Source organism: Ruditapes philippinarum, unplaced genomic scaffold, assembly GCF_026571515.1.
Source record: "Ruditapes philippinarum isolate M1 unplaced genomic scaffold, ASM2657151v2 ctg1194_1_1_1_1, whole genome shotgun sequence".
NCBI lineage: Eukaryota > Metazoa > Mollusca > Bivalvia > Venerida > Veneridae > Ruditapes > Ruditapes philippinarum.
This window is the reverse complement of record NW_026866075.1, coordinates 125,016-150,655: the sequence shown is the minus strand read 5'-3', so window position 1 is coordinate 150,655 and position 25,640 is coordinate 125,016. Positions and strand designations below refer to the sequence as shown.

General features: G+C 32.3%; 2 protein-coding genes and 1 long non-coding RNA gene across 3 annotated transcripts; 2 read left to right on the top strand and 1 right to left on the bottom strand.

Annotated features, from left to right (window-relative positions):
• The first annotated feature begins 5,688 nt into the window (after positions 1-5,688).
• On the top strand, positions 5,689-10,052 carry LOC132731197 (guanine nucleotide-binding protein alpha-2 subunit-like). The gene is made up of 6 exons (XM_060717333.1): positions 5,689-5,984; positions 6,508-6,553; positions 6,864-6,983; positions 7,232-7,367; positions 9,162-9,315; positions 9,721-10,052. The coding sequence occupies exons 1-6, from the start codon at positions 5,867-5,869 to the stop codon at positions 10,050-10,052; spliced, it is 906 nt and encodes a 301-aa protein (XP_060573316.1). The 5' UTR covers positions 5,689-5,866.
• Positions 10,053-12,408: 2,356 nt separating this feature from the next.
• Positions 12,409-15,693, top strand: LOC132731200 (uncharacterized). Its single transcript, XR_009625846.1, has 3 exons — positions 12,409-12,973; positions 13,407-13,477; positions 13,798-15,693. It is a non-coding gene; the product is annotated as an uncharacterized LOC132731200 (long non-coding RNA).
• A 3,499-nt stretch (positions 15,694-19,192) lies between these two features.
• On the bottom strand, positions 19,193-24,602 carry LOC132731198 (retinal guanylyl cyclase 2-like). The gene is made up of 5 exons (XM_060717334.1): positions 23,366-24,602; positions 22,543-22,683; positions 21,858-21,956; positions 21,257-21,348; positions 19,193-19,832 (listed from the first exon to the last, which is right to left on the bottom strand). Exons 1-5 carry the CDS (start codon positions 24,552-24,554, stop codon positions 19,653-19,655), a joined length of 1,701 nt encoding a protein of 566 aa, XP_060573317.1. The 5' UTR covers positions 24,555-24,602; the 3' UTR covers positions 19,193-19,652.
• Between the last annotated feature and the right edge of the window lie 1,038 nt (positions 24,603-25,640).

Below are 25,640 nucleotides of genomic sequence, written 5' to 3'. Positions count from 1 at the left end.
TTTGTGCCTCCCTAGGAAATATTTATAGGTCTTTGTGCCTGCCTAGCAGTCCTTTTCGCACCTGAGCAGTCCTTAGCGGTCCTGCAAGTGCAACTCATCGAAAGCATAAATTCTATCACCAAAATTATATTTTTTTCTTACAATAATACATTTTTGTCTATTAACTTACTACCATATATTATAAGAATGTTCTAGGAGGGATTTGAAGGTCCTTTGTGCCTCCCTAGCAGTTGTTAGTGCACCTGAGCAGTCCTTAGCGGTCCGACAACTCTTCAAAATCATAAATTTTATCACTAAAATGATATTTTGTCTTAAAATAATACATTTTTTGTCACTAAACATACTACCATGTATTATAAGAATGCCCTAGGAGGTATTTTAAGGTCCTTTGTGCCACCCTAGAAGTCTTTTGTGTATCTGAGCAGTCCTTAGCGGTCCGACAACTCATAAAATTTTCACCAAAATCATATTTTTTCTTAAAATTATAATTTTTTTTTCACTAAAAATAATACCATGTAATATAAGAATGGCCTAGGAGGTATTTTAAGGTCCTTTGTGCCTCTTTAGTAGTCCTTTGTGGCTCCTTAGCAGTCCTTAGCGGTCCTTAGCAGTCCTTAGCAGTGTTTAGTAGGACCCAAAGTATACATGTATATTATTAGACGACTTATTTAAATTGAAACAATATTTTTAGATCGAATTTTATTACTCGTGTATTGCGTGATATTACACAATTGGTATTGTACAATTCCCATGCTTATATTGATTGGAAGGAGGTAAGGTTCCAACAGATGGACATGTGATCGGCTGGGGTTTTTTATTTGTTTTTTTTTTCATCAAGCTTACAAATCATTAATCGGTGACGCTTTTAATAATATGACATTCCTAATAACTTTAATCAATGTTTGCAATTATTTTTGCGATGGGATGCATTCACCTAGATTTTGAAAATGTGTGACGATAAACTAGACAAAAATGTGTGAACCTATTTCGCTACCGACCTGGAAAATGGTTTAAATAGCTTCTCAAGATTTTGTAAAATTACCTAAATAAACTCATCTATGTGTCTGCTTGGCATCACAGTCAAATCGGATAAAGGTAAACTGAATACTAAAGAGAAGAGACATGTCCATGAACATGCATTAATTATCATATAACCTGACCTTTTCTTCAAGAATTGATTAACAATTTCACTTGTTAAATCCATTTATTTTTTATGATCTATTAAAATTTTTTAGAATAATAAAGTGGATATTTTTTCATCTTAAAAGTCTATTTCCACATTTTTTACAACAATTATCTCAATGATTTTCAAGTCCTACGAATTCAATAGGCCACAAAGGTATAAAGGCATATTTTGCTATTTTGTTAAAGCTGCACGCCTCCAGATGAGCCGAAAATTTTCAAGAAAATGAAAATTGAGAAAAATGTACTAATTAATATTTCAAGAAAGGTAAAAACAATCAAGATCAATGTTAAAGTTTATATGTTATTTGCGACTTAAGACTGATTTTGTAGTATTTTATCACCATATTTATACTGCGTTACTTACGCAGTAAGGGCTTTTTTGCACATTTTGACCTCTTTTTGGTTATTTGCATGGATTGTAAGTGCCAATTGCAATATGTAAATAACTTTATTTGTTCACCTCACAATATTTTACTGTCAAATACATGATCAAAATTTTCATGAAATTTAACATGAATTTGGAGGCGTGCTGCTTTTAAATCTATTTTATATAATGTTTAACTTTTAACCGTCATCTAACTCATTATTGTCTATAGACTTCAACTACATTTCTATGTAGGGCGATTATCTTCTGCCCTACGCAGATTGCACAAGCAAGAGGAGAGACTACATTTGGTCAATTTTTCATAGCAACAGATCTTGGTTTAAAATGTTCTTGATGTTGCTGAACATAATTATTGACTCTGTTGCGTCGCTGACATTGAAGCATTTAAAAACGACATAATTAAATAAGAATGCACTTGGCGATTATATTTTTATATAAAAAAATCTGTATGTAATAAAAATCGAATTACTCATGATTTATAAATGTAGGCGTTTTATGTTTCCATGATAGCTTTCACAACTCACTGAATTATAGACAATACACTTTTGTCCGATGATTAGAGTGTAAGAGCTCCTATACTTAACTGTACATTGTAATCTTGTAATCATGCAAATCCTTTTATGAAACACAAAGATGGATGGGTAATGAAAGGTGTGATTTTCTAACTAATTAGGCATAAATCGGACGAAACATTTATTCGTGTTAAGTGTGAGCTAGGACTTTAAAATCGTAAGTCCCAGATAAGAGACAAACCAAGAATAAATTGCTCGATTAATGTGAAAAAAGTTGTTGTTGTTTTTTTTTTTTTACAAATAAATATTCATATTTTCCCAAGTGTTATTTGATGCTTTATCAACACATCAGCGCTATTATGATCGTATAATTGACCACATATTCATATTTTCCCAAGTGTTATTTGATGCTTTATCAACGCTATTATGATCGTATAATTGACCACCTTTCAACTGTAGCGACTGGGGGGGGGGGGAGAACTCTGTTGTTTGTTTTTTACCAAAAGTGAAAATTCTTTATAATTATAGTCCTTCAATACGAATTAGAGTGTACTGATTATAACAAATTAATTTATTCTTTTCTCTTCATTCAGTCTGTTTTAACATTGTATTTTTGTAGCAAATTAATATAGTTAAAAACAATAAAAATATTTATAGATTAAAGAGAAAAAACTCAAAAACACAACTAATTTACAATTGAAACCTTCCATTCTGTAACAGAAACGGATGATCCTATGCAAAGAAATTTTTAACACAGTAGTATATTATAATTGGGTCCTATTCGGTTTATTTTATTGAATTTATTAAGTTGATTTATTTCATATCAATGACCCGATTGACTTATTATACATCAGAAACTAAAGTTAAGTTTATTGATTTCATATCAGTGAACAGAATAAAATTTACCTATTCCAGATCAATTACTCAAACTAAATTAAGTGTATTAATTTCATATCCATGACTCCATTTAATTTATTTATTTCAGAATAGTTGAATCATATTAATTAATGGGTCGAATTTAATTTACTAATTTCACTTCATTACGCAAAATGAGTCAAGTTTATTCATTTTACATCAAAGACTCCAACAAAATAAAATTTACTGATTTCATTCAACTTGCCTGAAGTGATTGAATCCGTATCAATGACTCCAACTAAATTTACTTACTTATCATCAATTATTCAAACAATGCTAGTTTTATTTATATTTTGAAATTAAATTCAGTTTATTTATTTCATGTTAGTTATGCAAACTATGTTAGATCTAATCGACATCTGTGCTTCAAATTAAATTCAGTTTAATGATGTTAAATCAATTCTCAAAGTAAGCCAACTTTATTTATTTCACATCACGTATAACGTTACAACCTAAGTTAAGATTGTTAATTCCAAGTCAATATCTTAATTAAGGTTTATTCAAAACAATTTCTTAATCTTGTCTTCTCTTTACATCAATAACAGAAAATAAGATAAGTTTATTGATTACATATCAGTAACTCAAACTTATTCATAATTTAATCTATTTCGCACAAATTACTTAAAATATGTTAAGATTTTTTTATTTCACTTGAGCTACTCAAAGTAATTTAATGATTTTCAATCAATTCTCAAACTAACCCAAGTTTATCAATTTCACATCGCGTTCACAAACTAAGTAAATTTTGTTCATCCCAAGTCAATTTCTTAAACTTAGTTTAGGTTATTCATTCTAAACAATTTCTCAGACTAAGTTATTTTACATTTTTTCACATCAATTTTCAAAAAATAGGACAGCTTTATTAGTTTCACCTCAATTACTCAAACTAAGTTATAATTTTATTTATTTCACACCAATTGTAAGAAATCAGTTATTTTATTTCACATAAGATAACCAAGGTAATTTAATTTATTTTTACTTCACGTCAATTGTCTTACTTTTGCTGGAACATTGTATGTGTTTATATTTAAGATATTGAAAAATATACCGAAAAGCGAATAATTTTTTAAGTCACAACCGCGGTAATTAGTGGTGACCCATGTTACCGTAAACAAATGTCACGTGATCATCTACCCTCATACATAGAAGTGTAAGATGAACCCATATATGGGATCAGATTTTTCAGCACCACAATTTTTAGTTATGTTGATAGATAATTCTATCCGGTTATTTAGAAAATGCCATCACCTGCAGCCGGTTTATGATTCTCATGATGTCACAAGACATAGAGGATATTTGTTTGTTTGTGTGTAAGATGAAATTTGATTTCACCGAGTGGGCTTTAAAAACAGTATTCTCACTCGTGGCTACTCTGTACTGTTTTTTAAAGCTCACGACATGAAATATAAGTAGATCTTACACAACAAACAAACACTCTTTTTTTTATTTTATGCTTAAACACGAGTTAAAACGAAATTTCCTTAACATAAACGTTAATATTAAAATCTGTTTTCCCCATTGTGAGCTTAAAAAAAGTCGAATTTCTCATTATTTACAAGAAGTCTTGGGCTGGAAAATAAGTTTGACAATCAACGTTAACTGGCGTATTATATTAAAAACTATGAATGATCGCTTGTTTTAATAATAAAAACAAACAAATTCTAGTAGGAGAAAAAGTCAAACCATCCATCCATATTTCTGTGACTTACTGCGACTTTATATTAGACCTGGCTTTGTGAAATGTAATCGGCCGCCATTTTTAAAAGTTGTGTTTTTCACTGGAAGAAAGTAATTGTGTTTAATTCAGACGGTAATTATTTGGATTTGTTAGTCGTACACCTTTGTAAAAGATAGTAAACTTATTTGAGGATTGTAACAGACAATAAATAAGTGTTGACAGATGTGTAAACATTCAAAAAGCGGCCAGAAAATTGGAAAATTTGGAAATCTTACGAACACTGGGTTGTTTACTTATTCTTGGGGCTGGTGGCTGTCATTGCTTTTCAAGTTTTCATAAAGCATACGGCAGTTATTGCCCAAATGTCATCAAGAGCACTTTTGCACGTGGAAGGAATGTATTTTTCAGACTATAAAAAATGAAAGACGATATTTGGTGATTGGAATTTGAATGAATAGAAGTAAGTTTTCTTCTTTTTATTACTTTTGACATTTAAGTTATTTATCAATTTCAGCTTTGCTTTTGTCTAAACAGCCTGACATTGTCAGAATTGTCAGCAAAAATAAAATTGAGGTACAACATGGGGAAAATCTTAAAAAAGTAGTTTCGTTATTGAAAAGTGTGAAATTATATTTTGATAATTTTCACTGTGGAATTATCAAATATAATGTTCATGGATAAATCAGTAATCCACTGAAAAGCATAAAATAAAGAGCGATATTTATTTGCTCCCGAAGATATTTAAGTATTTGAATCGATTTTAGATGTATGTAAGTATAAAAGGAAGTTTGAGAAATAGGGACATGTAAACATGATGTTAAGATAATTATAACACTACTAGTATCATATAAGCTGTGAATGTGACACTTTGAAAAAGGATACAATGTTATTATATTATTTAGGCTTAGTAAGTACTTCAGCTGATATTTAGTTGCCATAGAGAAAATATTTTTCATGTTAAAAAAGTGTACGTGTTTCTCACATATCTCTTAAAAATTCAATACGTACTAGAAATTATTCAACTTATTCATTTGAATGACTTGATACGTACATGTACATATTTAACTTACATGGATTTTAATTTAAGTGTTATGAAACAAACATGACAAATTTTAATATATTTTTGATATATCTTCATATCATGTATATAGTATGACATTGTAAAGTCACCGGAGTAAATGATGTCAGAAGATGGGATGTGTAGAAAGTCATAGACGAAGCAGATCTGCTGAAAGGTCTAGGCAGCTTACAGAGGAACTTACACGTGATTTTATGCTGAAGAGACAAGAGATCAATGTACTTACCGTTGGTCAGTATATCACAGTTTAAATTAATTGTTTGTAATAATCTTGAAATCGAAATATATTGTTGTTGTCGTTGTTTTATAGTTGGCGCCAAATCTTTTATATCATAGACATCAATTGAATGTTTGTATTCCGTTTATTCATACTGAGTTGAGCATGCTATAGAAGCTGGAATCTTTGTTACGGAATGCTTTGTTTAAATTTTCTTTAATTTTTAGTGAAAAGTATCCCCATGTATCACCATAACAATATGATTACAATGACATTGTACACTATCTATTTATCTAATTTTATTATTTTACTGCTATAATAGCTATATATCTTTATACCCTTCAATTACAGTTGCACCAATTTCGAAGAATTTCTTTTTATCAAAGGCCTTAGCCATCACGGAAATACACGTTCCGTACTGTACTCTAGTACTGGTATACACGTACAATAAATAGCCTTGGTTACCGAGGATGACCTAAGCAGGAACTGCTAGTCCTATTCAAATATCTATTTGACAACTTTTTTATTTATTTCTAGGAACAAAGTATTCAGACAAAGAACAATTTATTCAACAGTTGCTGAGGTAAGATTACAATTTGTAAACAATTTTAGTTCCTGTTATTGCAGCATATTTTAATGTTCCCCCATTTTAAAGCTAAGTTTGAAAAACATCTCCATGTGAAGTTAGAGGTCTGGTTATTGCGCATGATACGTTGTCTAATAATGTGAAGATATATACATGTATGTACTTAGTTATTTCATAATTCCTTGATGAATACCCAAGATCGGACACGAAGTTTAACGAGACGGACCGAGTCCGTTCCTATATTCCCCCTTTATTCTTCGAAAAGGCGGGGTCACTAAAAGCATAACTAAAAACTTGTATACTTCAGATTCATTAAAGAAGAACAAGAAAACAATGACGCAACAAACAATGCGGGTGGTCCTCAAGAGATTGTAATCTCAAAGAATTTATCAGAAATTTGTTTTACCATCTGTGACAGAAAGTTCAGGTTCATGACTTTTTTCTTTTTCAAATTTGTACGTTATATGTTGCCAGTTAAAGTGTTACATCTTTATAGAAATGTTTTAAGATTTAAACATAGAAATTATTGTATATACATTAGGGAATGTTCAAAAATTCAGCAAAACAAAAATCTTCTGTAAAGGTTCAGAATATTCTTCTTAAACATTCACACTTAATTTATATAGCAGATGTCGTTTTAGAATATCGGGTATTTTAATACTTTTTTTTCTTCAGAATTTTACATTTGGAAGATGGAGTTGAAGCATTTAAATCTAAATGGATAAATTGTTTAGACCATGTCAGCGTGATACTGGTAGTGTCAAATCTGTCAAAATATAACATACACTCATCAGACAAGAGTCCAGAAGAGGTATACTAGTTTAGTTTGTACACTTATTTGGGTTGTGCTCGAAACTAAAATAATAATCGTACTCATTTTGTCAACGACCGCAGCATAAGAATCAGACGGTTCAATATATTCAATACTTTGCAAGATATTTCGCTATATAAACACATCAATACATTTATAACTAGCACTGGTGCTATTTTGTCATTGACAACAAGAACCTTTTTAACAGCACGCATTTAGGGTTGTCGTACTGTTTTACAGAATCTTAAAATAGTCCCAAAAATGCTGTACATAAAGTATTCTAACAAAATTGTTTAATTTTACCACAGAATGTGCCTGTCACTTTTGAAAGTGTGCACACATCTGGATTGCTGCGTTAGTAACTGGGTTAAATTTGGAGATATATTCTGTTTTGTTTTTGTTTGTTTTTTTTGTTTTATTTTGTAAAATACATTCAACGTTTCAACTGGATTGTGCATATTAATGCATTTCTTAAATCGGAGATATATTTTAGACAAGTTTGATTGTTTAAGATTTAATTAACTCATCTGAGGGCATTATAAATTGACTTGTAATAACAATAAGCTTTAAGTGACGAATGTAACTTGGTTTTTCAAACTCGCATGATGTATGTTCACAATTTGATTAACTCTTTTAACAGTGAGTAAATCAATTATTTTCTATTCTCAAGTACTTTGATCTAATCTACAACAACGAACATTAAAGGTTTATGTCATTGAATTTGATAGAAGTTTTATATTTCAAGAACAAACATTGCTCTAGTCTATAAAAAGAAACATCTGCTGGAATGAGGACTGTCTCGAATTTCATGACGAAATCAACTGAAAATATCTGAAATTAAGAAAATCTTCTCTCTTCCCCTCGGTACGCATACGTCGTTGAGAAGACACATTGCGGGATATGATTTGAGAACCAATGCTACATGTAAGATGGCAAGTTCGCAAGTTTTCTACAGCTTGGAGTTACGACTTAGCTTGCGTGACATTAACTGCCGGTGTCCTGACTAAAGCTTAGGGAAGTGGTCCTACCAAGTACAAGTGGACGAGGATGGTGTACTAAATTGCGTCAGCCCCTAGTACGAATGACGGCTTGTAAGGCAAAAAAAAAAAAACAACAGAACATTTATAGGGTGTTGGGACGGGAAGATGTATGCCTTCTTCTGTCATTTTAATAAATTTATTCTGCTAAGTGAAGTTTTACACATACACCCCTTTATATACCGTACAAGCACATGGAAATCATTCAAAATTATTAAGGAATGTGTAACATTGTAAATAGTATTAACTTAAAGTTATAAATATTTGCTATAAATATAACAGATACCACAAACTATCAATTGTTCGCAACGAAAATAATTTTGGGAAGAGCGTGTCTGTACAATTAAGATCTCGGTGTTATTAGTCATTATTGAATAGCTGAATTAAAAAAAAAACGAAACAAGTAAAATCAATATCAAAAGCAAGAAGACTAATTGTCGGCATCTTAGAAAAGCGGTTTTATTATTATTGCTGTTAAACATTTTATATGTGCATTGTATTAATAAAGGAAATAAGCATTTTTTCATGTGTGTGTTTTATTAACCCTTTCTGATCTGCTCACACTTACATTGATTGTTCGTGCCTGCTTGTACGAACATGTATGCACTGTTGAGGAATTTAGATTTATATTTTAATATCTGAACTCAGATATTGTATTTAGTTTACAACTGGTCTGTCTTTTTCCTTTATTGTTGTTGTTGTGGTTGTTCTTTTTATTGTTGTATATTTATATAACTTATCTTTATTTCTTTTTCAGAACCAATTGTTAGACAGCATAAACTTATGCGAAGAAGTAGGCAGGCATTATTCTTTCCGGGATATACCAATCTGCCTGCTATTCATGAATCCGGACGTGTTTGAACAGAAATTATCACAAATCTCTCTTAGTATATACTTCCCAAACTTCAAAGGTATTCACTGTATGGACATGCACGTACATCTTTTACATCAGTACTGTATACATTCATTACTTTTGTACATAAGTATTGTTAATCTAAAGAGGCAATATATTGTAGTATGTTTTGGCGATCTGTGAGGTTCTAAATTTTGACGTTTAAAAAAACTGATAAAATGTTATTTAAAATGCCTTTTAGCATTATATGTTTTGCTTAAATAGAATGTTTTCTTCATTTGATATTGATAAAATTTATGTCCACATCATCAAATTTGGTATGTTTATGATTTTATAAGGATTAAGCCTGTTGCTTTGTTCAGATTTTAAGACACTATATACACTTCTTTCTACTGAGTTTATTGAACTAGATTTTTTTATCACACTTTTTACTTACATTTATTATTATTTATTTCAAATGTAGGTGCGGGCTCGTTTGAGGAAGCTTTAGCTTTTATATTGACGGAATTCGAGAAGTCTTGTACGTGGAAAAGTCGTAGTATTCACACTAAAGTATTACAATACAATGACAGCGCTGACCTTAGTTCCTTAATTCAAACCGTTATTGATATGTGTCCAATAGAGGAGGTGCACACAGAGCGTTACAATCGACCTTATCAATCAAGTTTTTGCGACGAACCATTGTCTACCATATGCATATTGCCTTTATGGTACTGCGTTTACTACTGCTGTATGCCAACACGCTCTCGTCTTTCGTTTCACATAGATTTCATCATTAAATTGTTTCATGGTTAATGTAAGCTGTATCATCGTTCAGTCTGGCCAATTTTATGGCCTATTCTAAAAGGTGTTCCATTATGATGGTAACAGAAAAGGTGTTCCATTATGATGGTAACAGAGTCTTTTAGATACAGATTATCATGTTATATAAAGTATTAATTAGCAATAGCCGGCAGGTTGTTTCAAATGATACTGCTACATGTGATTTGGAGACACTATCATTAGAACTAGCGTCTAAAGCGTACATTTAAAGTTCATAGCTTTAACAAAGACAGTCAGGGCTATCGGATCAGCAGGAGTGCTCTTTTGAAAAAAAGACTTGGAGATTTGTCAACACATATAACATTTTATTTATTTTTTTAAATCGGTGGTAATGCATTTTCATATTTTTGGTGTTTATTTTAGATGTAGACAAGCAATTTGCTTGATGTTTATCGAGTTAAAGCGCACATTTGGATCAGCGGATATTCACATATATAATATTTAATTATTTTTACTGATGCTCAATTTTAGATCAATATGGGGTTCCACCACCGCGTGGTGACAGTGGCTAATCACTGTCTATTTCAGCAGATATGTGGCTAACTGTGGATGCTGTAAATATAAATTTACTATAGAGTGGTGTTTCTAGCCAAGATTACATTCTCTTGCCTTGCCTGAAAAAAAGTCGTAGAGTACGTAGAATACACTTTTTCGACTTTTTCGCATAAGCTGGCAAAACAATTAAAAGTATGCATGTAATTCAATTTTTTTTTTCGATTTATTTTATTTGATAAAGAAAGCACATATTTTACAGATACAAAACGTAAATAGATACTCACACATGACTTTTAATAAATACACATTTTATTAATTAAAAACTTTATATAACGAGAGGGACATCATGGCCCTGATATCGCCCACCTGTATATAGGCCCCCGGGGCGGGCCCAATTTTAACCTATGTGTTTTTCTTTGAAAAAACTTGGTAGACACCAATTTGAAGATGTTTCATGATAAATATCTAAGCCCCAGCTGTAAGTTTTTACTATACACATATAGGGAAAAACAATGACCCCCCCTCTGGGCGGGGCCAATTTTGTCCTCAGGGCTTTTATTTGAAGAAACTTGGTAGTCACTCACTAGAAAATATTCATGCTTAATATCTAAACTCTAGCTCTTAGGGATTTTAAAGGAGGGTTTTTTAAGTTTTTACTATATACATATAAGAAAAATCAATGATCCCCGGGGCAGAGCCAATTTTAACCCCAGGGCCCTTATTTAAATAAAAATGGTAGACACTTATAAGAAGATGTTTCATGCAAAATATCTAAGCTCTAGCTCTTAGGTTTTTTTTTAAGAAGATTTTTTAAGTTTTTACTATATACATATAAGGAAAATCAATGTTCCCCGGGCCGGGGCCAATTTTAACCCCAGGGCCCTTATTTGAACAAACGTGGTAGACACCCATGAGAAGATGTTTTACTATATACAAATAAGGAAAATCAATGACCCCCAGGGGCGGGGTCAATTTTGACCCCAGGGCATTTATTTGAACAATCTCCTGTACGAAATTTTGGCACGGATTCTGGGCGGAATTGGCACGGAATTGACACGGAATCAGTGATTTCTGGGCGGACCAGGAACGGAAACGCAAATTCCGTGTCATTCCGTCTCACAAGAAAAATATTTTGTTCACTTTTCTGGGCGGAAAACTAGAAAAATTCCGGCTGGAATTTTATTTGGAGCAGAATTTATACTTAATTATTTCATCTTGGACAGAATTTTCAACTTTGAAATTTTCTTGGGAAGGAATGGTCTTCACTATGGGCTGAATTCTATACTTAAACATTTTTCTTGAACAGAATTTCACATATAAGATGTCTAAATCATAATTGTTAACTCTTGTTTTTGCACTTGCAGACATTGAAATTTTACCAACTGTACTTATTATTTTTGTTGAAGCATGATACTTGACCAATAATTACAGGTGAATTTTTAGAATAAATAGGGTTATTTTTTAGACATTAAAATATACCTAAACAATGTTTTTAAATTTTGTGGCAAATGATATATTGTCAGACTAATTTAGCAAATCTTTTTTGTACTGAAAAACAACTGTAATAATCTTAGTGTAGAACTTGAAAACATTCACCTCCAAAATGCTTAAGTTTATAAAAAGCAACATTGAAATAAGAATGCTGTTTAAATTTGAATATCAGGACAGCCACAGGACAAGATAGTGTGCTTGCCATTTTAAACTCTAAGAAATCATGATTTTGTTATAAAAAAATAAACAAAAACAAAACAAAAACATTGCATGAAATAATCTCATATAGTATGCCCTTTTAATCTATATAGAATTGATCAGCCAATACTGCCCAATAATTGCTTTCATTTAGGTAAATAAATACTACAATATACATCCACTGAGATTTTACACTACACAGATCAGAGCTCTGATAAAACTCAACTGACCAGCAGTTTCCCACCATCTTAAACTCTTTGCATGACTAATTTACTCCACTGGTCATTCCAACAGATCAGGCTGTTCCATTGAATTATTTTGGGGAGAGATAACATTATAAATTTCATATGCAGAATTTGTCTAGGACATTGCAATTTTTTTTTTGCTCAGAAATTTGTAATGATTTTTAAATTCTATATATATATATCTATTTGTTACTTGAATTTTTGTTACATTCAATGAATGGAGGTTGAGATGATGAGTAAATTAACCCTGTTTTACATAATGATTGACCTGTCCATGCAGTTATACAGTTGTGAATTTTGAATTCTAAGATATCTGGGTCAGCAAAAAGAGTGCAAATAACAGACATGACAGAGGATGTACTTGATATTTTAACAATTTTGGAGATATGCTTTTGTTTAAGATCTCAAAGTGTTTTAGTAAATAAGTGTGAAAACATGGGACAAGGAGATGAACAACATAATCAGGTAATCATAAACCTTTAGTTACATTAATGCTGAAACAAGTTTTATATCAAGCTATCAATGGTACATGTGTAGCAAACTAAAATTTGTAACAAGAGGTCAATGTTGTTTTTATATTTTCAACTTCATACATTTGTTTTTTTCTGATAATTGTTTTAAATCTTTATTACATGTTTAATGACTGTAAAATATAAATTATTCAATGATTCTATATAATGATTGTGTGTATTGTATAAATCAATAGCATGTAGTAGATCTTTTTCATTTCCTGGAAATTAAACAAATTAAGTCAATTTGATTAAATAGGAATAAATGGTACAAATTCAGAAGTTTTAAACAGCTGAACAGGGTCATCATAATCATTTATTATTTTACATGTATGTGTTGTTTTTCCAATGGAACAATCTAAAATTACATTTTACACTCATATTTTCAGACTGGGAGTTAAGTGCTGACTGTGAGATGCAAGGTGTTTCAATAAAGATGTGCAGTATTAATCCTGAAAAGGTATATTTTTAAATCTCAATACTTTACTATTCAACATCTTTCCTTGAAAAAATACATAACCAGTAATAAAAAGTGTCACAAATAAAGCAGTTAATTAATTCTTATACAGAGCAATTCTTAAACACTTGTGCACTGAAATAAGATACTGCGTAAGCTTTAGTATTTTTGAATATGCATAAGCACTGTTAATATTTAATACTGTTGAAACATAAAATTTGATATTATCAAAAAATATGAAATATAACTGCATATAATTATGCAATCAAACATAATTCATTACTACATTTTTGTTTAATTAATTATTAATTTTATTATTAAAGGTGAGCACAACCACAAGAAGTTCTTGGAAACACAGGCAGTGGACTTAAAACAGACATCAATTAAAGAAATAGTAATTTAAATAATCAGAAACATTTGAAACAAATTTATGATTGAAACACTCTCAGCAAAAAAATTGCAAAAAAAACAAAGTGTTGGATTCTAAGAAAACCAGTACTTACCAAAACCTGCAGGTAGAAAAAAGACTGTTTGTGTTATAGTGAATGTATGGTATTCTATTCTGTATTTGGACTAAAGGATATGTATTAAATTTTGTGAAAGAAAATTTAATGTGATACATTATTGATAATTTTATCCCAAAAAAATGTGATCATGTTAAACTCATAAAAATTCCGCCCCCATGAATTCTGTCCCAGAATTCCGTCCAGAATTTTGTTTGACAATTCCGTTCCAAAATTCCGTTCCGAAATTCCGCCCCGAGATTCCGCTTCAAAATTCCGCCCCAAGATTCTGCTTCAAAATTCCGCCCCAAGATTCTGCTTCAAAATTCCGCCCCAACCCATTTGCATATTTCGTCCCAATTCCGCCCAGAATCCGTCCCAAATCCGCCTGGAATCCGGCCGGAATCCGTGCCAAAAGCAAATGGTTTAACACTTGTATATTTGGGGGAGAATTTAAATTTCTGGGCGGAATCTGCCATTGAATTCCGCCTCATTTCCGTGCAGAAAATTTCGTAAAGGTTGGTAGACACTGACTAGATAATGTTTCATGCCAAATATTAAGCTCTAGCTCTTTCGGTTTTCTAAAAGAAGATATTTTAAGTTGTTGTTTTTTTTGGTTGCCATGGCAACCATAGTTCTGTTTGGAATTAAATTATTTGAACAATTTTGAAGTTGACTACCATAGGAACATTTCTGTGAAGTTTGGATCAAATTGGCTCAGTCTTTAATGAGGAGATGTTGTTTAAAGTAAAAGTTTACGGACGGACGTACGGACGCCGGACGAAAAGCGATCACAAAAGCTCACCATGTCACTTTGTGACAGGTTAGCTAAAAAGTACACAGGACGCGTTTTAGACACACACACACACGCACGCACGCACGCACACACACACACACACACACGACGGTTAACAGATACAAGACTTTTAAAAAAATATGCTAGATCTATTGTTTTTTCACTGAATATTTTCAAATTTTAGGAAGGCTAAAATTATTATGGAATACTTTGAGTCTACAAAAGCACACACTTATTGTCGCTTATTGAACACTCCAACTCAAACTTATTCTAAATAATATCAAATCACTGCCGGTATTTCTGGACATTTTGTTGAATTGTGAGACGGATTTACTAGCTTAAAGTGTATAGGCCTACGTTTGATTGCTCAAACTAGAAAGCATGATATTATATTCTTATAATTTACATTTTCAATGCTGAACGTAAAGTGAATCAGTTTTCCTTTATTTATTTCTTGTCATGCTTATAATGTAGTATTTGTTAGCGATTTCTTGTGAAATTTGAAACCTACGGACAATTTTAGCGCACGAACATCGCACCCGAAATAAGAACGGTAACATATTATTGTATCCCATCGAACCTGGTCAATTAAGTCGTTTTTGAATAGACGTGATACATACGGACAGAATTCAGACAACTACAGAATTATGTAAATTAAACATTAATTAGCGAAGAACCATTTTTATAGTCTTCAAGCTCGTGTCCCGCTCCCCTACGACGCGTTGCGCGCTTGATTGAAAAGCTATCTAATCAAATCACTTCATTGTTCTTTTTCTCTTTAAAAAATTAAAATACGATAGTATATTATGGTAATTTATTAAATCTTTGTGTGTTAGAATTTATAAAGCGATTACTGACATTTTCACTTCAAATGATTTTGTTTATTTTAAATAATGGTTTGCTAGTAAAATTGCCTTTGACACCAACTTTGTTCTCATTTTTCATTTAAATGATAACATTTAGCTATTGATCAGTAACTAAATAAGAATAATCAAATTTTTATAATTACCGAGTACATTTTAAGTCAACGGGAAAAAATATAATTTTAACATTTTGACCATATTACTGACTTTATGACAAAATGAAAAACATGCCTAGAGATATTGACGTCAGGGTTAACATGACATTAATTTAAATGATTTTACTATTTATTATATTTAATAAAAAATGGAATGTTCAAATTTGATGGTATAGACTATAATTTATGGAGGGCGTTTGTTGCCAAAATTCCAGACATGTAAAGTGTTCCTTTTTAAAATGACTTTTGAAAATGTGAACTTGTATGCCTACCAATTTTTATTGTACCCGTGCATAGCACATAATATGCCTCTTAATTCAATATTTTGATTAAAGGTTCCCCACCTTTATTTAACAAGTTTACATATAGATCGTAACAACTGACCTAAGATCTAAAACGACAACAAATTTACAAGTTCATATTTCCATTGCATGCAATACATATGCATGTTTGCACACTTATAGATCTGAAATATACAAATGAAATATAAATCTTAAATACAGAAAATAGAGTTTTAAGAAAACGTATTACCAGTTGTAGAACTACAAGAGTACAGTAACATGTTTAAATTGACAAAAGTAGATTCACAAAGTTAAACGATTTTAAGTCAAGCATAACGCCCCGCCCCTCTCGGAGTATTTACGAACTTCTATTGCGGTCAGGTATAAAAAGGCGCCTCTCCCATATTTCTAAATAAAACTGAAGGACAGCATACCGCATTTTTCATACCATATATTAAATTATAGTTGTTACATTTGTAGGAACATCACTTCAAAATTGCTGATTTTACCATTTATGATGAAGATAACTTATGCATGAACTTATTATTTAACATCGTGTTTTCCTGAGAACATCGGCGATTTGGAAATTTTTAGGGGAAATAATCTTAAAACCATCCAATATTTTTATTGGTATAATTGAAAAATGTATTGGCACAAATTTCATTTTCAACAAAAAATATGCAAGTATTTGCAAAAATAGGATTTTAAAGCGGCCACCGAGATTTCCTTTCCGAAATCAAAAAAAATATTTATACGTAGCACATATGTACAACCTTTAATAAGGTACCGGTATTTTCAGTATAAATAAAAACTTTTTGCACTTGTTCACAATCCCTCATGTACAGACTCAATCAAACCGAGTCTGCAATTCTTATGTAATTTTGTTGTGATTAATGGTTCCGAGAGGGATCACTTTGTTTCCAGATTTTAATACTTCACAACAGCAGGTGTCAAGTGTCGTGTGGCAGCTGTAAAACGTTGCCCCGTACTTCACTTCAGTGTTGTTATATTTTTCTGGTCTTTCGGGATCATTGATGCCAGCGCTATTAAGTGTTGAGAATCGAGTACGCTCAAGCCGGTGCTAGGGGGCGTGAGGGATGTTGCACCGTTCATTATCACTCATGTGCAGACTCAATCAAACCGAGCCTGCAATTCCTATGTAATTTTGTTGTGATTAATGCTTCCGAGGGATCACTTTGTTTCCAGATTTTTAATATACTTGTTCAAAGCTTATGGTCTTAACTTTCATTCAATATTCATTTTCATTTTCTTTTTTAAATAAAGTATCTAAAGGAAGCGACGTGATTTTCTTGCCAAATATAATGTGTTGGTTTTAAGAGAGACAAAATAAACAACGATAAGTTTGAAACAAAAATTTTAATACTTCTACGTAATTAATTTTCATTTTTAAGGCATCACTAGAAAGTTCATGAAGGATTCTTTTACTTGAGTCTAAATAAAAAAAAGTAAGCTGGGGGCGCCATGTTTCTCTTACTGAATTTCAGAGTGTGTTTTGTTTTTTACTTGGGGACCATATGCCGTTTTTCATGGAATGACACTTACGTGTCACATTGAAAGTTCCATGATAATCGCCATATTAACACATCTGCGGATGTTTCAAAATTCAAAATTGTTCCAGTTCATGTTAAATGTTGAATTTTGCTTAAGCCGGTGCTAGGGGGCGTGGACGGTAACTTGCACTTTCCATTACCGTCCATGAACAGGCTCAATCAAACCGAGCCTGCAACATTCTCAATTTTGTCGTTTTGAGCGTTCTTTATGGATTCTTATTTTCTCTAGTTTACAGAAAGTAACATGATAAACTTTAAAACGAAATGTTAATTCATTTTGGTTTAATTCATTTTTATTTTTAGGCATTATATAATCATATATCATAAATCGTATGAAGCACACTTTTATTTCAATTCAAAATTATCAAAATTGATTACGAAATAAAAAAAGTTTGGAGGGCACGCCGTGTTTTTCTTACCAGTTCGAGAGTGTTATTTTCAGAGGAAAAAAATGATAATTTTTGAAACAAAAATTTCAATTCATCTATTCATTTAATTCATTTTTATTTCTGAGGCACTCATAGAAAGCTTATGGAGTAATCTTTCATTTGATACCAAAAATATTTGACTTTTTATAGAAATAAAAAAAGTTAGAATGGACGCCGTGTTTTCCTTCACTTTGTTGAGAAATAGGAAAGAGGCGACGGGTTTTATACCTGACCGTACATTTCCGTAATAGAAGATCGTAAATACTCAGAGAGGGGCGGGGCGTCATGCATGACTTAAAATCGTTTAACTTTGTGAATCTACTTTTGTCATTTTAAACATGTTACTGTGTAAACGTACTGTTGTAGTTCTACGACTGGAAACACGTTTTATTAAATTTCGAGTTTTACATTTCATTTGTATTTTTCAGGTACAGATAGATATCTGTAAGTGTGCAAACATGCTTAATATGTATTATATGCAATGGAAGATACGAACTTGTAAATTTGTGTTGTTCTCCACGTTAGGTCAGTTGTTAAGATTTACATGTAAACTTGTTATTTAAATGCGGGTTCCTTCAATTAAAAGATTGGATTAAGAGGCATATCATTTGCTGTGCACGAATACAATCAAAAATGCTAGGCATACACGTTCGCATTTTCAAAAGTAGTTTTCAAAAGGAACACATTACATGGCTGGAATTTTGGCAACAATCGCCCTCCATAATAATTATATATGTCGGTACTGTATTACCAGTCTCTAGGGTTCCCGCCCATTTCGCGGTAATGAGGCTTACTGAGTTGCCACTCATGGGAAAGGATATTTCATTCGGAACCGCAAACACATGTCAGATATTTTTTATATATATTCTAACATATTGTGTCATATTTTAAATGGTTTATATTTTACGATATCATATGAATTTGAAATTTCGTTCATAACAGCAAAATGACGTCATCCTTGGTACGCAATTTCATTCTAAAATGCGTGGAAATTACGTCATTTTAAAGCACGCGACACATAAAGAATACATTTGATGAAATTCCCGGCATGGGTAAAACTAATGGAAACACATGTCTGATATACTAGAAAAGCACGACGCTTTACAGATACATAACGCTTTATAAAATAACTACACGACGGTTTTTAAACATTCACGACGTTTTTACAGATTCAATATGTTTTATAGATGCACGCCGTATTATAGATACACGACTCTCTATAACACGACTTATGAATAATCAACTTTTTTTATTAATAAAATTAGATCTATCAAACCTATGAATATTTTTTTATCGTTACAATAGGCCTACACTGGTTCCACAAAGTGCAAAGTAACCATTTTTAGATATATGAATCTTATGGCCTACATGAAACTTGCCGAAAAGTCTAATTTGTTTGTTTCGAAACCCAAATTGTTGATCTTACCCAATATATTATATTTATCTTTTTGGATCTAGCTGGCCAGTTTAAATGAATTTGCAACGAATTACAAGAAAATATTTGCCAGCCTTATGACCAAAAATGGCCCGTGTTACTGTTACATTTAAATCTAGCACTGAATGTGAAAGTTCGTTCGTTTACTATGCAACATCTTCATCCGAGTCTATTTGTCTCTCCTGGCTTGTTCCCGGCTGCGCACTAGCACTAACAACCGATACACGATCAGTCTGTCCCGGAAGGTGTTCTTTTATTGACATTGGGGTTCGTTCATACATACGTGATGAATCCACTAGCCAATAGGTATTCATGTCACCTTTACCCTAAAATTAAAATAAGATTTGTACTGAACAGCGAAGAAACGAAATGATTGTACATAACGAAAGTAGCAAATCGGTAACTATGATTCGTTCTTAACTCATTTAAAATGTTGTTTGCAATTCGTAGGGGGGGGGGGCAATAGGAAAACACACCAAGATACATGGTGACGAGTATGAATACATGTATTTTTTCGCGAATGTGGATGACAAATAGAAACTGTAGAATAACCAAGGTATTTTGGTTGGCCCTCCACAAACAAGACTTGTTTGTTAAACGATGGAATATGTCAACTATTAAAGATCTGCTCAAAGGTAAATGTACTTTTACTGTGCTGCTATTTCCCTTTGACATCTTCCAAAGCCCTAATAATATCACCATGTAAATGTACCTGCTATAAACAGATGCATGTAATCCTTTCTCACTAGAAATCAGCAGTTTCAAATAATCATTATAACAGATAATCTATGACTTGATTAGTAAAACGGACGCAGTCACACACGACTGTCTTTTATCTTGTTTTTTCACAGACAAAAATAACCTAAGATCTGTACTCTGTTAAATTTTATTTAACACTATCAACTCTAAGAACAGAAACAAATGGTCTACAGAAGTGCTTATTTACACAGCAAATTTACTTTAAAGTTATTCATTACTTAATACAAGAAAAGAGCAAAGGCCATTCCTTAAAATAAAACGCTAGAAAATTCCACCGTTTGAGCATAATGTAAATGTCATATGTTCACGCGACTGCTATGGTAGACATTTACAGATTATTTCACGATTGTTCAGCATGTCGGTTACGACATTTGTATTTAGAACTTACTTTCACGTTCCTATATCCTTTAAACCCGAATTAATTCCATAGAGGAAGTTTAAAAAAAGTCTATTAATTATTGGCATTGATATAGCTTCAGGACGTCGTAAAAATAGTAATATGACATTAAAAACTGAAGTCACATCTAAGTTTCTATAGACTGACTGCAGACAGCACCAATTGGCATTTCATATTATTTTTTAAATATATTAAAACCTTTATCATAATGCTTACAGTCCCTAAAATGAAAATCGGATATTTTGTGGCATAAATATATCGATTTGAGTGGATTTTTTCCTGACCCGCACTAAAGTTATCGTACTGTCTGTCGGTGATAAAAAAATAGAGCATGCTTGTTGAATTTTTTCTGGAGTTTACCTTTTGTAACGACAGAAAAATGGATAACGATAGAAAAGTCATATTCAGATGATCGTACATTGGCTACTTTTTTCTTGGGTTTCATATTGTAACGACAGGAGACATATTTTTATTTTTGCCTAACAAAATAATCATTGATGAAATCACACTAAGAATATATACAAATAGTAAGAGGAATACCAACCAATTCATAACTAATTACTTATTAGTAAGCTTTCTGTACAACTGACTTACTTTAATAGCAATTTTTCCACGAGAGGTTATAACGAATGAGCCGCATTTTTTCAGGGCACGGAAAGTTGTATCACTCAGCTGTATTCTGTCAGCTAAAAACATAATTTAACAATTCATAATATGTTGCTTGTTTTTGGAAATGTTAATAATATAATGTATAATTACATATATATAAATGCATATTTCCTTTTTGAAGCCCAAGTTAAATGTTCTAGGCATCTTTTGATACTTTTGTCTTGTCTGCTGGATATTCTTAATGAATTCTTGCTTTTTTATTTTTTTAATTTGTTTTGCATATCAAGATGATATATTAAGACCGGATGGAATGTCCCGTGGGTATAAACAAAGTTGACTTATGAGTTGGTTTTATAATCAATATATATCGTATAAAACACTGTCCATTGCGAAAAGCAATCATATATTGACGGTTTTAACACCTTTCTTTCAAAACTTCAAAACAAAATAAATTTGAATTTAAATTTAAACAAGTTTGCATTATATTTCATAGAATAGCCCTAATATTTTCACTTGACATTATTATATTGTATAAACGAATCTTAGACGGAAAACACTGTCGAATTTGGCTGGGTATTTGACTTACGTTGACTGTTTGACATCATTCTGGACGCAATGTTCACAGTGTCACCAAACAGACAGTACCTCAACATAATGTTGCCAACAACGCCGGCTGAAACTTGACCTACATAAATATACAGGTTTCTCGTGAGATGTTTAACTAGTTATTTTTATAAAAGAAAATATAGTATGTAATAAACACTAAAATATGAAAAAATTTAAGCAGAAAAATAAGTTAAAAAAAAACACTAAAGAAAATACAGTAACTTGGTTTTACCAAATAGGAAATTTTCTTTTAGATCTACTTGCATTCTATTTGTTTAGGGTAATCATGACAGTAACGGCCATACATTAATTAATCTTCTAGCTTAAGTTATTGAGTAAGACCACATGCAAATTCATGCATCACATCATTATCTTATGCTGAGAGACAAGAAAAACCAAACTTCTTCGCAGGTGCTTTTTCAAGGAAAAATCGTTGCCACAGTCGTCCCCCTATACTTCGCGATAACTACTATTTGCCGCCATTTTATGTTCACATGATACACAAATGGTCACGTGAGTTATAAGAAATAAGCAAAATGTGACGTAATAGGTGCGTGGGGTTTGGGAAAGCATCAATTATGAATACAAACAGAGATTCAAATCTACATGTACATTGAATATGTATAATTAATAAAATACAATTTCGATTATCGTGATATGCTAACCTGTGTTAATTCCTAGTAAAAGATGTACAGGACATTTCATTCTAGCCGACAGAAAGGCGTTTCCTTTCACCATAGTAACAATATCCAAGGCCAAGTAGGCGATTTCAGAGGCGTGTCTTGCACCATTACGAGCAGGCACACCTGATATCATATATTAAATATTGTGTCATAGACACGTTTTATAAACAGTAAATTACTTATAACGCGATATCTAGCAAGATACATATATATATAGTCGAAATTAGATACTTGTTAGCGAAAAAAAGAGCAGCGAAAAAAAGAGCAACCTGATGTATTTTACAAAATACTTTAGATAATCATTTCACATATTATTTTTTACATTATGAAATGAATTCCTTATTTCATGCAACTCTTAGTTTTGTATAAATATAATGAGATTGCGGACTAAAAACTGTATTACTAAAACGGGTTTACATTTTGTATATGGAATACAAATTTATATGGAATAACAAAGATTCTGTCACAACATAGCACAATAGATACTCCTAGATGATAAAGGAAAACGTTGGTCAATTTATTTTTATTTCTCCCCTCAGCGTAAAAACCGAGGGTACGATCCTCAGGGCGTGTTAGAACCGTGTGACCATTTAAACCAGAGTGACACATTGCAGTACTGGCTACTCCTATGGCATGAAAGAGATCGAAAGAATTGTAACGGTTATGTTCCATAACCGATGTTATATATGAACAAAAAAAGTTACCCTTGAAATTCTATATAGCTCTTCAACGGGTCGTTCAATAAATAGTGTATATATATGAAAATGATTATGTAATATATGTTAAAACTGTTCATGTTGTTTACCTGATACGACCATGTACGTGTCGTTGATTGTTTCAACTTTGTAGGCATCGTATTTCTCTATCCTCTCATCTATGCATGTATACAGGATGTTGAGCAAATCCACAAGTTCAAATGCTGAGTACACTATACTCAGTTGAAGGAAATCCACAACGCATGTAAACAGTATTGTGGCGGATTTGAAAAATTCAGATTCAACTCTACTGTTGCGTTTAAGTCCGTCGGCGATGGGTTTCGGAAGAAGTTGGTACAGAAGGCAATCAGTTTTGTTTCTTTCTTTATTCAGCTCATCCGATGCCTTAACGAGAACTTTCGAATACTTCTGCATGGTACTTGTCAATGATTCCGTGAAAAACATGATGAATGGGCAGCTAAAAATAACTATTGACGCGGCCACGCTGAATGTTATTATATTGTTAAAGTAATCGTTCAGCGTCGAGTTTATACTCGACACAACCAAAGACGCAATACGTTCTTGCAAATCAAACAAGAAATCTATCCTGTCAGAGACGCTATCAAAGTAAAGCATCGCTTTTTCGTTTGAGGTATAGATACCACTCTGGTTACTATTTTTAACTTCTTCTCGGAGAGTCCTGATCGTTATCGTGGTAGCTGATTGGTCCGTGTCCGTATCCAGAATTGGATCAACAACCTTTGAATAGAACGTTGAGCTCCTATAGTTGTAGTTAAATCTGAAAATTCTCCGGAAAAAATCATCGTAGAAATGCGAATAGGGGAAGTTTCCACGCGCGAAAAACATCGCCCCATACGCCCGTTCAATTCCGGTGTCCAACATACAGCGGGTGATTTTCTGGAAGACCACCAAGTTCTTCCAAGTTTTTCCAAAACCACTTTCACGAATCCTTTCAATCATCCATTTCATGAAAAATTCCAAGATTTCGCTGTAAAAATCTATCTCGCCATAGACTTCTGAAGTCAAAGGATTTAGTTTGGTCCTTTGCATTGCAATATGTTTCATAATGTTCACCTTGGATCGGAAATACATTTTCGGATGTTTTGCAAATTCTGTAGGCCAATTCCACATTTCTGCAAACGCTTGATCTGTGTTTTCATACTCCCGAAGTAGAAACACCTTGGTACCCGGCCCTACTTTACTAATGTAAAGAATACTCATATCCCTCTCCTTCTGTATAGTGTGAATTAATCGGCCTAGATTTATTGCCCGCAACATCACTTGCTGTGCCTAAATATAACATTAACCCATAACCTGCTGAATTTGTGTAATGGATTGATCCAACTTCGAAATTAGAATGGTCCATTCAAAATCTAAGGGTGTATGAATATCAAAATACAAACTTAAAATGCTGACAGGATGTCAAAGGAATATTTGTGGCAAAGGCTAATGGCGTGTCAGCAGGTTTAGGGTTAAGCGACATCTCCAGTGAATAAATTGGAAAAAATCGTACGAAATTCAATAAAAATCTGATAACATATAAATGAATTATATACTAGTATTTTATTTATTTATTTATTTATTTATTTACTTATTTATTTTGTTGTGTTTTACGTAGAGCCAAATCAGTAAAGGTCATATAGCGACTTTCCAGTTTTACTGGTGGAGGAAAAACCTCAGGTGGCCTTCCATGCATTATTTCAGGCACGAACGGGTACCTAAGTAGAACCACCGACGTTCCATAAGTTAGATGGATAACTTTCTTATATGAAATAATCTAATGTCCCTGTCTTGGGTTCGTGATTGAAAATCAACGATTTAACCACTCGGACACGGACGCTCCGCTTATATTTTTTATGAATAAAGGAAAAATGCTTAAGAATATTTTGATTTGTATATTCTTGTTCAAATGAACAATTTTCCACATTCCTAAAATGTGAAAATAAAACTAACCTTGATTCGAAAAGGTAAAAATCACTTACTTCTACCGTTTCACCTCTTCGAAGTATGTTGTCAGTCAGTGAGTACAGGGTAAACACCCATCCTCCAAGAATTGGAATGAACACGAGGATGAGGAGTTTCCCGAGATGTATCCATTTACCACGTGCGGAGAGATAATCTGCTTGAAGCAGACGACCTGCAAATAAGTAGCGGTAAATGATAACTTGACCATACATAATCAAATCGGGACATTGTTGTCTTTACATTTAAAGCAGGCAAAATATGTGGTGCTTGCAACGTCTTACAAAAAGTTCGTCAGTCAAAAGTCTATCCTATAAGATTTTAAAAGGCCCATTATCAACTAGAATTGCTTTTATTTTTATTTCTCAAAAGCTTGTTTTTTTACTTTAGGTGACCTGTTAT

Bases quoted from the DNA above. Each gene is read 5' to 3' on its own strand.
- LOC132731198 (XM_060717334.1), bottom strand. From the start codon at position 24,554: ATGTTGCGGGCAATAAATCTAGGCCGATTAATTCACACTATACAGAAG. The intron at 21,349-21,857 runs GTAAGTCAAATA...TTATGTTTTTAG, and splicing joins AATGATGTCAAACAGTCAAC to CTGACAGAATACAGCTGAGT. The intron at 19,833-21,256 runs GTAAGTCAGTTG...TTTTAATTTTAG, and splicing joins GTGGAAAAATTGCTATTAAA to GGTAAAGGTGACATGAATAC.
- LOC132731197 (XM_060717333.1), top strand. From the start codon at position 5,867: ATGGGATGTGTAGAAAGTCATAGACGAAGCAGATCTGCTGAAAGGTCT. The intron at 5,985-6,507 runs GTCAGTATATCA...ATTTATTTCTAG, and splicing joins GATCAATGTACTTACCGTTG to GAACAAAGTATTCAGACAAA. The intron at 6,984-7,231 runs GTTCATGACTTT...TTTTTTCTTCAG, and splicing joins ATCTGTGACAGAAAGTTCAG to AATTTTACATTTGGAAGATG.